The sequence below is a fragment of the Sminthopsis crassicaudata genome, chromosome 1 (genome assembly GCF_048593235.1).
Source record: "Sminthopsis crassicaudata isolate SCR6 chromosome 1, ASM4859323v1, whole genome shotgun sequence".
NCBI lineage: Eukaryota > Metazoa > Chordata > Mammalia > Dasyuromorphia > Dasyuridae > Sminthopsis > Sminthopsis crassicaudata.
Genome location: NC_133617.1, coordinates 420,241,202 through 420,254,191, shown reverse-complemented (window position 1 = coordinate 420,254,191; position 12,990 = coordinate 420,241,202). Strand labels below are relative to the sequence as shown.

At 38.3% G+C, this 12,990-nt stretch overlaps 2 protein-coding genes across 9 annotated transcripts in view; one reads left to right on the top strand and one right to left on the bottom strand.

Moving 5' to 3' along the window:
* TMEM8B (transmembrane protein 8B) overlaps positions 1-4,929 on the bottom strand; it is a 75,899-nt gene extending 70,970 nt beyond the window's left edge. Inside the window, exon 1 of one of the 2 annotated variants that reach the window (XM_074280350.1) lies at positions 4,162-4,929. In XM_074280350.1, the coding sequence (XP_074136451.1) occupies positions 4,162-4,630 (469 nt within the window). In that variant the 5' untranslated portion in view covers positions 4,631-4,929. The remainder of the gene's footprint in view (positions 1-4,161) is intronic. The other variant, XM_074280352.1, reaches the window with a different exon arrangement.
* A 131-nt stretch (positions 4,930-5,060) lies between these two features.
* Positions 5,061-12,990, top strand: part of FAM221B (family with sequence similarity 221 member B) — a 50,386-nt gene continuing 42,456 nt past the window's right edge. For 3 of the 7 annotated variants that reach the window (XM_074280359.1, XM_074280357.1, XM_074280358.1), the window contains exon 1: positions 5,644-6,158. The gene's annotated coding sequence lies outside the window, so the exon portion shown is untranslated. Of the gene's footprint in view, positions 5,350-5,643; positions 6,159-12,990 lie in introns of those variants that run through there. The other 4 variants (XM_074280354.1, XM_074280353.1, XM_074280355.1 and 1 more) reach the window with 4 other exon arrangements.

Below are 12,990 nucleotides of genomic sequence, written 5' to 3'. Positions count from 1 at the left end.
CAAATGACTCTCTAAGACTGAAGTCAAGAACATGGGATCCAACTCTTGGGCTTTGTGGACATGAGAGTACATGCAATTGCCATGTGCCTCTGCCCAAGGCAGACATTACTGACTATTGAAAGAAAGTTGTCTACCCCTAGAACACAAGTTCTTTCTTAGCTTTGCTGTGCTCTGGTCTTCCAAAAAGAAAAAAAGGGAAAAAGACCAAAGGGAGAAAAGAGGCTAGAGTCTTCAAAGATTCCCTTTTTATACTTCAGAATACTGATGGGTACAGTAGCCCATCTCCCAATTCTCATCAAAGAGATGGTATACTGTTGGTGTAGAATAAGGCATTTGTTGTCAAGCATGGTTAAATATTAACTAGCATTGCTCAATGTACTGTATAACCAGCAAGGTTTATACAAGAAGATAAAAGGAGTATCGTAGAGAACTTATTGCAATATTTTTAAAAGAGCATAAGTAATTTTTAAAAGAAAAAAAAAACATTTTAAAAGAATTTTATAGGTCAGTAAAAAGAAGCATCTTTTCCCATAATCTGTCTCACAAAAGTTCAATCCAATCAATTTATCTATAATCACTGAGACCTAACTCTTCTAGAAGTACCAAGAAATAGATTTATCGTCATCATAGGAAATCTAATCAAAAGTCTAACAAACTCAAGACACTGTAAATTCATGAAGTAAAAAAAAACTCTCTTGATGAATTTTGTACATCTATTAAATAATATCTTGCTAGATTTTTATCAATTATTCCAATCTATCAAGATATTTTTGGATTCCAATTCTGTTATCTACAGTGTAATAGCTATCCCTCCCAGATTTATGCCATTGACAAATTGTTTAGGCATGTTTTCAACATGTCTTCATTCCAAGTCTTTGAAAAGCATGTTGAAGAGGATAGGGTCAAGGATACAACTCTGAGTCACACAAAAAAAGATCTCCTTCAATATTGACATCAGTCTATTAGTCACCATTCCTTGGATATGGTTATTCAATCAATGATGAATCCATCTAATCATATTATTATCCAACCCACATTTCTCACCTTATTTTCAAGAATATCATGTAAAACTTTGCTAAAAGTTTTACTGAAACACAATTGTGCTAGTTCTAAAATATTTCCTTCAAATATTAGTGCAATAACTCTATTTTAAAAAAAAAAAAAAGTAGGGCAGCTAGATAGCACAGTACATAGAGCACCAGCCTTGAAGTCAGGAGGACCTGAGTTCAAATCCTACTTCAAACACTTAATACTTCCTAGCTTTGTGACCCTGGGCAAGTCTCTTAACCCCAAATGTCTCAGAAAAAAAGTGGATTAATGTGGCATGACTTTCATGAACCCACAGTGGAAGGAGGAAAAGGAAGAGAAAAGAGGAAGAGTAGAAGGAAGAACAACATAATATGTAAGACAAGAAAAAAATTATAGTACCCTAGGATACAACACTGAGAGGACCTTGGATCATCTAATCCAAGCTTCTTGTTTTAGAAGAGGAAACTAAGGCTCAAAAAAATGTTAAGTGCCACACACATACAAAATTAGTATACTTCTGATTCAGGTCATCAAATTTCACCATATTAGGCTAAGGTCTAAAGAAGAAATTACCCTTTGTAACTTCTAGTTTCTAAAAATCAAATTGTTAGAAGTCACTCAAGAATTTATCAAATGCTCTACTTCTAGTAGAATAAAATTCCCAGAAAAGACTGGGAAATTTTAAATTCCCCACAATTTCTGTATCTTGTCTCTGTACCAGTTTTGTGACCTGTTTTGTAAAGGTATTATCCATATTCTTCATCTGATCTGGAAGTCTATTACATAGTTCAACACTACTACTTGCTGTTCTCTTCTATCCTCAGCCAAATGATCTACCACTATGCTTTCCCTTTGTTTCTAATTCATACTATTTTCAACAGACATCTCATTTCACAAGTAGGATTATGAACACTATTTTTGCTTATCTTGTAAACTACTGTGCATTTCCTCCACAATTGCTACCTTTCTGTTCTTCAGAGTTTCTGATTCAACAGCCTTGTCCAATATTTTTCTCTCTTCCTTATTATTCCAGTTTAACATTCTCTTGTTAAGTGAGCAAGTCTCTAGTTTAACACATTCTTCCCTATCCTCAAACAATACTCTGTGCTTCTAATCATACTTCAAACAGTGGTTCAATAAATTTGTCTTAGAAATAAAATTAATTTTTTGAGTTTTTAAGAAAAGGAAAATGAGAGAGAGAAAGGGTAGCATATTGCCATAGAGCATTTGTTGCCAATTAGAGCACCTTAACATCAACAGAAATTTTGAAGGGGTGTAGAGAATCCAGGTTTGAATTCTATTTACTGTTTGATCTTAAATACATCACTTATCCTCTCTAAATCTCAGTCCCTATCTTTGTAAAAATGAAGGGATGGGACCCTAACATCTGTTCAAGTTCTAAATCTTCTGATCCTATGACTAGTGTGTACAATTCTTCCCCCTCCCCCAACTACATCCCTCTTTCCTATACTTTAATGTGTAAATCCAAGTTGAGAGTAAATGCAGCAGCAGCAGAAAAACCCCCAGGCACCCCCGGAAGGTTCCCACTGTTTCAGTTCAATGATGTGGACTTTTTCACTACTTATAGTAAAAATAGTAAAAACATAAATGAGAATAAATGAAGAAAATGTTCTTTTATAATTTTAAGAACAAAAAGAATAGTTCTCATTTATATACACTTTAAAGTTTAAAGCATATTTTCCCCTCAAAGTAGTGTATTATCATCATCATTCTTTTCCACAGTAATAAGTTAGAACAAACATGTTGTAAGTGTTCTTACACTGGGTCCATTGCTCTTTCCTCTATGCTACTACCTTTAAGCTGAGCCACAAGGACAGAATTTTGTGTTTTCAGCATTTCCTCTGGCTTCCCTGAAGGGACTTATTATCTCAATTTCCTGAATAATTCTCTCTGCTCTTTAAGGACATCCCACCAACAAAGAAGGGTTATGATAGCTATCACTACAATACAAGTAGTTCTCTTGCACTAATAAGTATAGTACAAGATCTCTTATCTCCTATCTGGGACTTGTAGCTACCCTATCCTGCCTTACCCTGTCTACTTACCTTCCATATACAATTCATACTACAACCTGATTGGACTCAGAACACAAGCAGAAAGCACAAGAGAGATGCTTTTCCATGGAAAACCTCAGTCTCACCCACAGACATGGTATACATATGATCCCTGGTGGTCTAGTGGTTAGAAGTTAGCCTTTTCACTGCCTTTGCCTTTATCTTTGTCCCAGACAGAGAACTATTGTTGGAAACAACATGATGTAGTTATAAGAGACCACTGAACTAGGAATTAGAAGACGTGTGTTCTTGTTCCAGGCTTTCCATTAATTCACTATGTGTTCAGTCAAATCATTTAATCTCCTTAGGACTTCAGCCGGCTAATCTGTAAATTAAGGATGTTAAACTAGATTATCCAAAAGGTTCTTTCCAACTTTAAAATTTTCTGTATCTAAAGTTAATTAGAAACGCAATCAGCTGATAGAAATATTAAAATTTTGCAGTTATCTGAGACATTCAACTTCTTTGATCAATATTCCTTTATAAAGAAAAGACACAATATGGTAAAGAACTTGAACATTCCCTTAAAGTCAATTATAATAGGATTTTACCTTTGTCACTTTATATTTAAAAATGCTTCTAGGAAACTACTCTAAACCTATGTGTTTCTTGTCTTAAGCATCAAACTGGAGGCTTCCCAAGGACAAAGGCTATGGCTTCCCTCTTCAGACTTTAATGGCAAAATTAATAGTAAAACCGGGCAACTATTATTCTCATTTCCCCTTTTTAGCCCTATTCCCCAGTAATAATAAACACTATTTGAGAAAGCAAGCAACAGGAATGAGGGTTGCGGGAAAAACAGTTTACAGAGCCTCTAGCTCATCTTCCCCGTCCCTGATCTTATAAGTCCCCGCTTTTATAGTCCCTCTTCTCCGGACTTTCCTGTTTCTTCAATACCTCTTCCCCAATCTGATTTCCCCAATTCATGCCCAGCTTCTTCCCTCCTTTATCCCTCCCCTTCCTCTCTCCCTCTTCCTTTCCTCCCCTTTCTCCTTCTTTTCCTTCTTCCAGGATAACCCCCTTCTAGCCTCCAAAGCCTCTCTGCTTCTGCACTCACCAGCCCCTGGGCACAGCACAAAGAGCAGCAGCAACAGCAAGAATAGTGAAGGTGGCAGTTGGAGCCCAGACCAGAGCCAAGGCTGGGAGAGAGACAAGGACAGGGACTGAGAGAGAGGCAGAGCCTGGGAAAGGGGAAGGGACAGAAATTGGGAAAGAGATAAAGGTCTGGAGAGGGATAAGGGCTTGGAAACAGACAAAGACTGAGAAAGGGGTAACGGCTGTGAAAGAGGCTGCGAGAGGAACAGGGGCTGATTCAAAGGTAGCGACAGAGGTTGGGGAATAGGCAAGGAAAGGGGTTGGGGCTGGGAAAGGGGCTGGGGCTGAGAGAGAGGCTGGGAAAGAGGAAGGGAGTCCTGCTGAGAGAGAGATAAGTAGAGGGGTTGCGACTGGGAGAGCGGGTGAGAAAAAGGCAGGAAGAGGGGCTGTTCTTGGTGCTGAAGTGGGAAAAGGCCGCCGTTCTGCTCCATAACGAGAAAGACGAGATGAAGCAAGGATTTAGGCGTGTTTCCAGGATGTGAGAAGAGATGAGGCGAAGGGGAAGGGGCGGAGGAAAGGGGGCTCCAGGAATAGGAGGAGAAGGAGATAGTCCCGGAATGGGGGGGGAGCGATGTTTGAGGGTCCTAAATGAGTGGATGTGAGCTGGAGTCCAAATTCTGATGCTGGGGTTCCTAGAAGAGAAAGTGGAGGATGGGTGAGAGGATGGAAAGGAGGGGGCGGGCCCCTAGCATTTGGCTGCGGCGACCCGGGCCTGGGGTCCCAGGGCTGGGCCAGGCGCGGGGGCGGGGGCGGGGGCGGGGGCGGCTCTGAGCTGCAAGACCAGGCCAAGCAGAGGCCCTCCATTCCAACGTCATTCTGACGCCCCGCCTTCCACTGGCTCTATAGGCCTTGTAAGATAAAGCCCACCCCCTTACCCGATCCCATTGGTCATACTCAGGGTCAGTTTGACCAGCCCCATTGGCCCCATACAGAGACTGCCCTCCCGCTCCAGAGACAGAACCTCATCTTCTTACCCGCCCCTTTTTGCCCCCCCCACTGGAAGAACGCTTCCCGGACGTTCCACAGAATCTGACCCCATCACGACTACCAGTGAGACTGCTCCTCTTCCTCGTAGTGACAACCCTCAGCAGAGAAATATTCCCGCCTCAAGAAAAAGCTAACTTCAGACCTTGGCCTCCCACAGCCCCTAGTACTACATCCCCTCTTCCATCATTTCTTCTGCTAACCCCTCTCCACATCCTCTACTAACCTTCTCCATTAAGGCCTCATCTCACATCCCTCCTCAACTAGCTTCCACAACGTCCCCACTGACAATCCTCTTATATCCCTTTTGCCAACCCCTCTCAAAGTTCCCATTCCAAACACCTCATCTCCACCCCCTTCCCTATCTCGGGCCTCCACTGCCAGCTTTATATCATTGCCCTTACTCATAGCATCCCTTCCCAGATATTCCCAGCATCTCCATTCTGTCACCCTCTCAGGAACCAGTTCCCTAACAATTGAAATTGTTGTTGCTATGGAGTAGGGATTCTAGTTGCCAGGGTAATGGATCTTTCCATTACTGGTCTGGAATTTTCTTTATAAATCCCTCCCCCTCATATCTTAAAGGAAATCTTTAGTCCCTCCCCTCCCCCAAATTACTTCCACAGACCTGTCTTCCCTTGGTCGGCTCCCTACCCCAATTCTCTACATACTCCTCCTCCAGAGGACTTTTATCCTTAATCCTGGCCCTCCATTTTGGGCCTTTCTCCTCTTTTTTAGACCTCACCCTCTCCCAAAAAAACCTTTCCCTGGATCCTAGATCTACCCCCAGGATCAGCTTCCCTTAATTCTGGAGATTTCCCTAATTTACTCACCCCAAATGTTAGACTTTTTGTTAAGGGCTCTCACTTTTCATTACGCAGCCTCCAGCTTGCCCTTTCTGATCATCCCTCAAGTTTTCTGTTCTCAGAGTTCCAGGAGTGCATCTAAGGATCAGCTGTTCCAAGTAAACTAGAGGTACAAAGCTTCCTGTATGTCCCTTCATCTCTGTATTCTCTCACTCTTCTTTTCCCCGTTTTATATCCCTTATCCTTCCCTCATGTCCTAAATTATATGCCCAGTTTTCCAAAATGCCTTTCATTCTCATTTTCTCCAAATTATGTCCTTCCTGCTCTTTCCATCATATTCTATCTTTGCCCCACAATTTACTCTATCCACCTACATCAAGGACCCTCTCTCCTCTTCCCCCATCATATAACACCTTAACTATCTCGAATCACATCCATTCTTCATATTCTTTATTCTCTTCCTTATGTGTTACCTTCTCATTCTCCTGCCATTCTATCCAATTAGATCTCCATTCTCCCTTTATCATATCCCCATTTTCAACAGTCATCTCTTTTTCTGCCCCTCTGAAATTCCTTCATCCTTGTCCATTCATTTCTGTTCATTTATCTTGCAGACCAGCAGACAAAAGAATGAGTGCTGCTCCCCAGAATATTCTTAATTTTGGAAACCTAAAGACCTTTCAATCATGACAATAGTATATCTGTTTATTGGATCCAGTAAATCACATATGCACATGCACAGATTTCTCCTTAAAAATAGAAATGTATATCAAATACAAAAGGCTAAAATTCAACTTAGTTATTTTGGAAAATTCCTAATTCTCCCTCAAAAAAACACATAATTTACCATAAAATTTCTTTATATGAGAATTTTTTGGTGACAAAAAACACTCACAAGTATACACACTCAAAGTTTTCATGGAAAAATTGAAGAGAATTACATCTTTCCAAGTAACATAATGAACTATTTATTATCTCTTAGATTTCCTATATTTTCTTAACTCTGTTTTTGACTACACTCTTCCCTATACCTAGAATTCTCTCTCCTCTCTTCCTTAACCCTTTCCCCCCATTCTTACCTATCCTTTAAAGTCAAACATAAATGATACTTCCTTTAGGAAGTCTTTTCTGCTTCATTTCTCTCTCCTCACCCTCCCTAGGTAACAGTTACCTTCCCACTTGGAACTCACATTGCACCTTCCTGATATATTTATCCATTCGTTTTGATGAGGTAAATACCTAATGATGAGGTTTATACCTCATTGAAATTAGGATTAATTGAGGTCTGCTGGCAGGATTGGGGTACAGGGAGTCAAATAGAGCTCCCCTCCAACCCCTTTGGATTCAGTGCAAGGATACAAAGTTAAATAAAGTCTAGTGGCTGCGAGAGTCCCCTGTAAATGAATTTACAGGCCCAAAAACCTAGATTGATAAAAAGAGGTTTATTGCAGGGTTTGGAAGCAAGGTTAAAGTCTAGTTAGTAAAAGGCATTAGATAGAGGAAGAAATACACCACAAGTGGTGGGACAGAGAGTGATGCAAAGCATGGTTGCTGGCATCTTTCAACTCTCAGCCAAGGGATGATTTCACCTTGACTCTTTTATTTGCTCCAAGAAGCCTAGGGCAGTGGGCAAATTCTTGGCGGGCTTTTCAGATAAGGAAGAAACTGTTTTTGGGGAAACCTGAGCAGATAGTTAGGGGTTGAGAAAATCCAAGCCAGCTCAGAACTGGTGGGCTGGGTACAAGCCCAAACTCGCTCAGATAGGATTTCTCCCCTTACAAAAGGGTGGTTTTGACCAAATCTTGTAATCAAAGATCAGTCCCAAAGGAAGTTGTAGATCAGACAAGGAATCTTAAAGGGGCTATCACCCTCATCATTTTATATTATGGTTATTTGTATAAATGTCTTATCTACATTACTAGGTTATAAACTTCAGGAGGGCAGGAACTATGTTTAACTTAAACTTTGTATTTACCTACATACAAAGTGTTAAATATGTGCATTACCTTGAATTGAATTAATAGATCTTTCCATATATCATCTTTCAGCAGTGTTCAAAAAAAAATCTGTACAAGGTGAATACAACCCAAAACTGACATATTTTATTACCCTTCAAAGATATTGGATGTTTCCTGAAATTTGTAGAGGGCTAATTGTCTTTTCATACTACAATTGATCCATTAACCATTCCTCCCTCACTAACCTACTGCAAAAGATTAATATTTTCTAATGATTCCTCTGAAGCCCAACAATTCTTTGTTATCCTGAGATAAAAATATGCAACATCAACCTTGGGCCATAATGATCCTTTACTAATGCCTCCAATATAATAATAGGGTATAGTCTTGTCCTTCTCTAGCAAGAGAAAATTACTCCTCCACCACTCAAATTGAGAATTTGTTAAATTAATATAGAGTGAAGTCAGCAGAACCAGGAGAAAAATTTATACTATAAAAGAACATTGTACCAAAAAACCCTTAAAAACTAAGAACTCTGATCAATGTAAAAATCAACTATGTTTCCAGAAGACTAACAATGAATCATGCTATTCACATCCTTCCTGACAGAGAGGTGATGAATTCAAGGTGCAGAATGAGACCCTTGCTTGTTTTGCTTGATGATCCTGTATGTTAGTTAACAAAAGTTTTGTTGTTTATTTCCAGTGGGGGAATGGGAGGAGGTCAGTGAAAGAGGAAATACATGATTGTTAGTTGAAAAAATATGTGATTTTTAAAATGCCCAGAATTCCAGAAGACTAAATGACTATTTTCTTGGATCATTCCCTTTTCCCCAAATTATCATTCCTTTGGCCTATAAATTCAACTCCACAATATCCTCCAAGTATATCCTATTCTTCCTTTGCTACCCTGCTAATTCAGAATCCTCTAATACATAAATACAACAGAAAATCATCTAAGTCTGCACTATTCTGAATACCTAGATGAGATAGAGAAAACAACTATAATTGCTCAATTAATTTAGAAAGGCTGCTAACTAGAAGCTCAGACCTGGAATGTTGTCCCTATACATGTACCTCATCCATTTCTGACATTCTATTGCTGACACCCTTCTTTAGAGAAAAAAAAACTTGCATGTTTAATAGCACTTGACAATTACAAACCATTTTATATTCAGTATCTCATTTGGTTCTTACAATCACAGTGTAAGGAAAGCAGGACAAAGAAGTAATTATTCTCATTTAACAGATAAAGAAACTGAGACCCACAATGGTAAAGTGGCTTCCCCAAGTCACACAGCTAGTAAGTGCTAGATTCCAGATCTACAGATTTCAAGAGCAGTGTCCTAGCCCCAGTGCAATAAAGCCACTTCTGGCTCTCAAGCCTGTATGTTTTTCTATAAGTTATTGTAAGTTATTAACTGTCAGCATTATGAGGCTCAAACTTCTTCCCTTTTCCAGAGGCTTCTAATTTCCCATCTCTTGATAAATGATTGCTGACATTTTTTAACTAAGACATGCTCCCCCTTCAAATCCAGCACCCCTTTTTATGGATGAGGAAACTGAAACCCAAAAAAGGTAAAGTGATTCTTCGAAGTCACACAGGAAGTGGCAGCATTGGATTTTGAACCCAAGTCCTCTTACTCCAAATTTGGTCTGCCTCTTGAATTGTATTACTATTTTGTTTGGAATGAATACTCCTTCTTTGAAATGGATATCCCTTCTGAACTTTCCTATTACTGTCAAGGATATCATTATCCCCTCACCCAGGCTTGCAACCTAAGTGTCACCCTCAAATCCTCATTTTTACCCCCCATAGCCAATTGGCTGCCAAGTCCTATAAATTTTACTTTCATAACACTGCTTGAATACATCCTTTTCTCTCTTCCGACACTAATACACCCGGTATAAGTCCTCATAACCTCAGACCTAGATTATTCCATTAGTCTGCTGATTGATCTCCCAGCCTTGTCATCCTCCATTGAACTATCAAATTAGTCTTCCTAACGTTCAGTTATGGCCATATCAATTCCCCATTCCAAGGCTCCTTATCACTTCCAGAATCAAATATAAAAGCTTTTGTTGGGCATTCAAAGCCCTTCATAGCCTGATTCCTCCCATCTTTTTAGTTTTTCTTACATCTTACTCTCCTGCCCTTACCTCAGACATGTATTTTGAGTCCTAACACTAACACTGTTGCTTCCACAACACAACTCCATCTCCACATTCTGGACATTTACCTTGGCTCTTCCCCATGCCTGGAATAATCTTCCTCATCTCCCTCCTGGATTCCTTGGCTTTCCTCAAATCCCAGCTAAGATTCAATTTTTTTTTTTTAATGAGAAGCCTTTATTGATCCCCTTTACTACTATTTTCTTCCCTTTATTGATATTCTCCAATTTATCCTGAACAGCTTGTTTTCATATAATTGTTTGGATTAGACTGAGAATTCTTTGGAAGATTCAACTGGTTTTTGCCTTTCTTTTTATCTCTAGGGCTTGGCACAGTGCCTGGCATGTAGCAGGCACTTTGTTGTTGTTGTTGTTGAATCTCTGTCATTTCTTTCTCCAACTCATTTTACAAATGAAGAAACAGGGGCCAACATGGTTAAATGATTTGCCCAGGATCACACAGCTAGTAAGTGTCTGAAGCCAGATTTTAAATCATGACCATGAGTCTTCTTGACTTCAAGCCCTAGAAACTGTGCCACTAGCTTGCCTAGTAGGCAGTTAGTAAATGTCTGATATTCTTAGCTTTTAAATGTTATCTTTTACTGTGGTGACTAGGTAGTGGAGTAGCTAATTCTAGAATGGTCTTTGCTATATTTCTTATACTCATTCAAGTAAAATAGTTTTTGGAATCATCCATTCCCAAAGTCAGAATTTCTGAAACTCTGTTCCATGTCATGTGATGAGAATTCTATTTTCAAAAATTTCATGTTAGCTACACTTTCTGTCTAAAATATTCAATATTAAATTAAATTAATTAGATCTATAAGGAACTCCTGATAAGCAGTTTCCTCTACTAATATATATCATTCCTTCTTTGAAATATAGTCTTACAATGTTGTCTAAGGCACTGATAGGTTAAATGACTAACCCAATGAAGCAGGACTTGAATCCAGATCAATTTCTAGTGAAAGCCATTTTTCTTTTTATTGTCACACTTCCCCTCATGAAATTATGTATCAAAAATACCCAATTACAAAATTCTCCACAAAAAAATAAATAACAATGATAATGGCTAAGAAATTAATTAAGATAACTTTGAGGTGTCACTTCACTCCTCTCAGATTGGCTAAGATTGGATATTTAACAGGAAAAGATAATAATAAATGTTGAAGGTGGTTTAGGAAAATTGAAACACTAATAAATTGTTGGTGGAGTTGTAAAATAACCAACCATTCTGAAGATCAATTTGGAATTATGCCCAAAGGGCTATAAAACTCTGTATTCCCTTTGATCCAGTAGTTTCACTACTGAGTCTATATCCCAAAGAGATAATTAAAAAGTAAAAAGAACCCATATGTGCAAAAATGTTTATAACAGCTCTTTTTGTAATGAAATTTTGTAATGAAATAAAAAGTGGATGCCCATCAGCTGGGCAACAACTGAATAAGTTATGGTATATGAAGGTAATGGAATATTTTATAAGAAATGATGAGCAGGCTGATTTCAGCAAAGCCTGAAAAGACTTACATGAACTGATGCTGAGTGAAGTGATCAAAGCCAGGACAAAATTGTGCACAGTAACAAGATTATGTGATGATCAACTGTGATGCACTTGGTTCTTCTCAGCAATGCAATGATTCAAGGCAATTCTAATAGACTTGAGACAAAAACTGCCAATCACATCCAGAGAGAAACTATAGAGACTGAATGTGGGGGCAGCTAGGTGGTGCAATGAATAGAGCACCAGCCCTGAAGTCAGGAGGATCTGAGTTCAAATGTGATCTCAGACACTTAACACTATCTAGTTGTGTGATCCTGAGCAAATCACTTAACCCCAATTGTCTTAGGAGAGAGAGAGAGAGAGAGAGAGAGAGAGAGAGAGAGAGAGAGAGAGAGAGAGAGAGAGAGAGAGAGAGAGAGAATATAGATTGAAGAATAGTCTTTTCACTTTTTTGTTTGTTTTCTTTCTCATGGGTTTTTTTTTTCCTTTTGGTCTGATTTTTCTTGCACCATATGACAAATATAGAGCTATATTTAAAAGGATTATACATATTTAACCCATATGAGATTGCTTGCTATCTTGGGAAGGGAGAAAAATTCGGAACATATAGTTTTACAAAAATGAATGTTGAAAATTATCTTTACACGTATTTGGAAACATAAAAAAAGAATAGCTGAAGAAATGTTCAATGCTTCTGACTAAGCTGTGCCATAACAATATTAACAAAATTAATGTATATTTCTAATGCTATACCAATTGAATTATTGAAGAGATACTTTATAGAATTTGATAAAGATAACATAAATTTGGAAACATAAAAATCTAGAATATCAAAAGAAATCATGAAAATATTTATATACAAAGAAGAAATGGTACTCCTAGACCTCAAACTATATTATAAAGTAGCAGTTATCAAAACTTTCTGGTAATAGTTAAAGAATAGAGAAGTAAGTCAAAGTTTAGACAAGGGAAAATAATTTTTAAAATGAAACCCAATGGCTTGGTGTTCAATAAACTGGAAAACATTAATTACTTAGGAAAGAACTCCCTATTTGATATTTTAAAAACTCTGTTTTGTTTAAAAAAAAAAAAACTCCTCCCTATTTGATTTTTTTTTTAAACTGCTAGGAAAACTCTAAAGAAGTCTGGCAGAATTAGGCTTAAACCCAGCATCTCAGAAGCTATTCCACAGTGCATTCTAAATGGATATGTGACCTTAATATTAAAGATCACACTATAAAAAAATTAAAAGAGAAGCAGATCATAGGCCTCTCATAGCTATGGATGGGAGATATATTCTTAACCAAACAAGAAAGAGAGGCAATTACAACAGATAAAATCAATAATTTTAATTTTATGAAAAGGAAAGCTT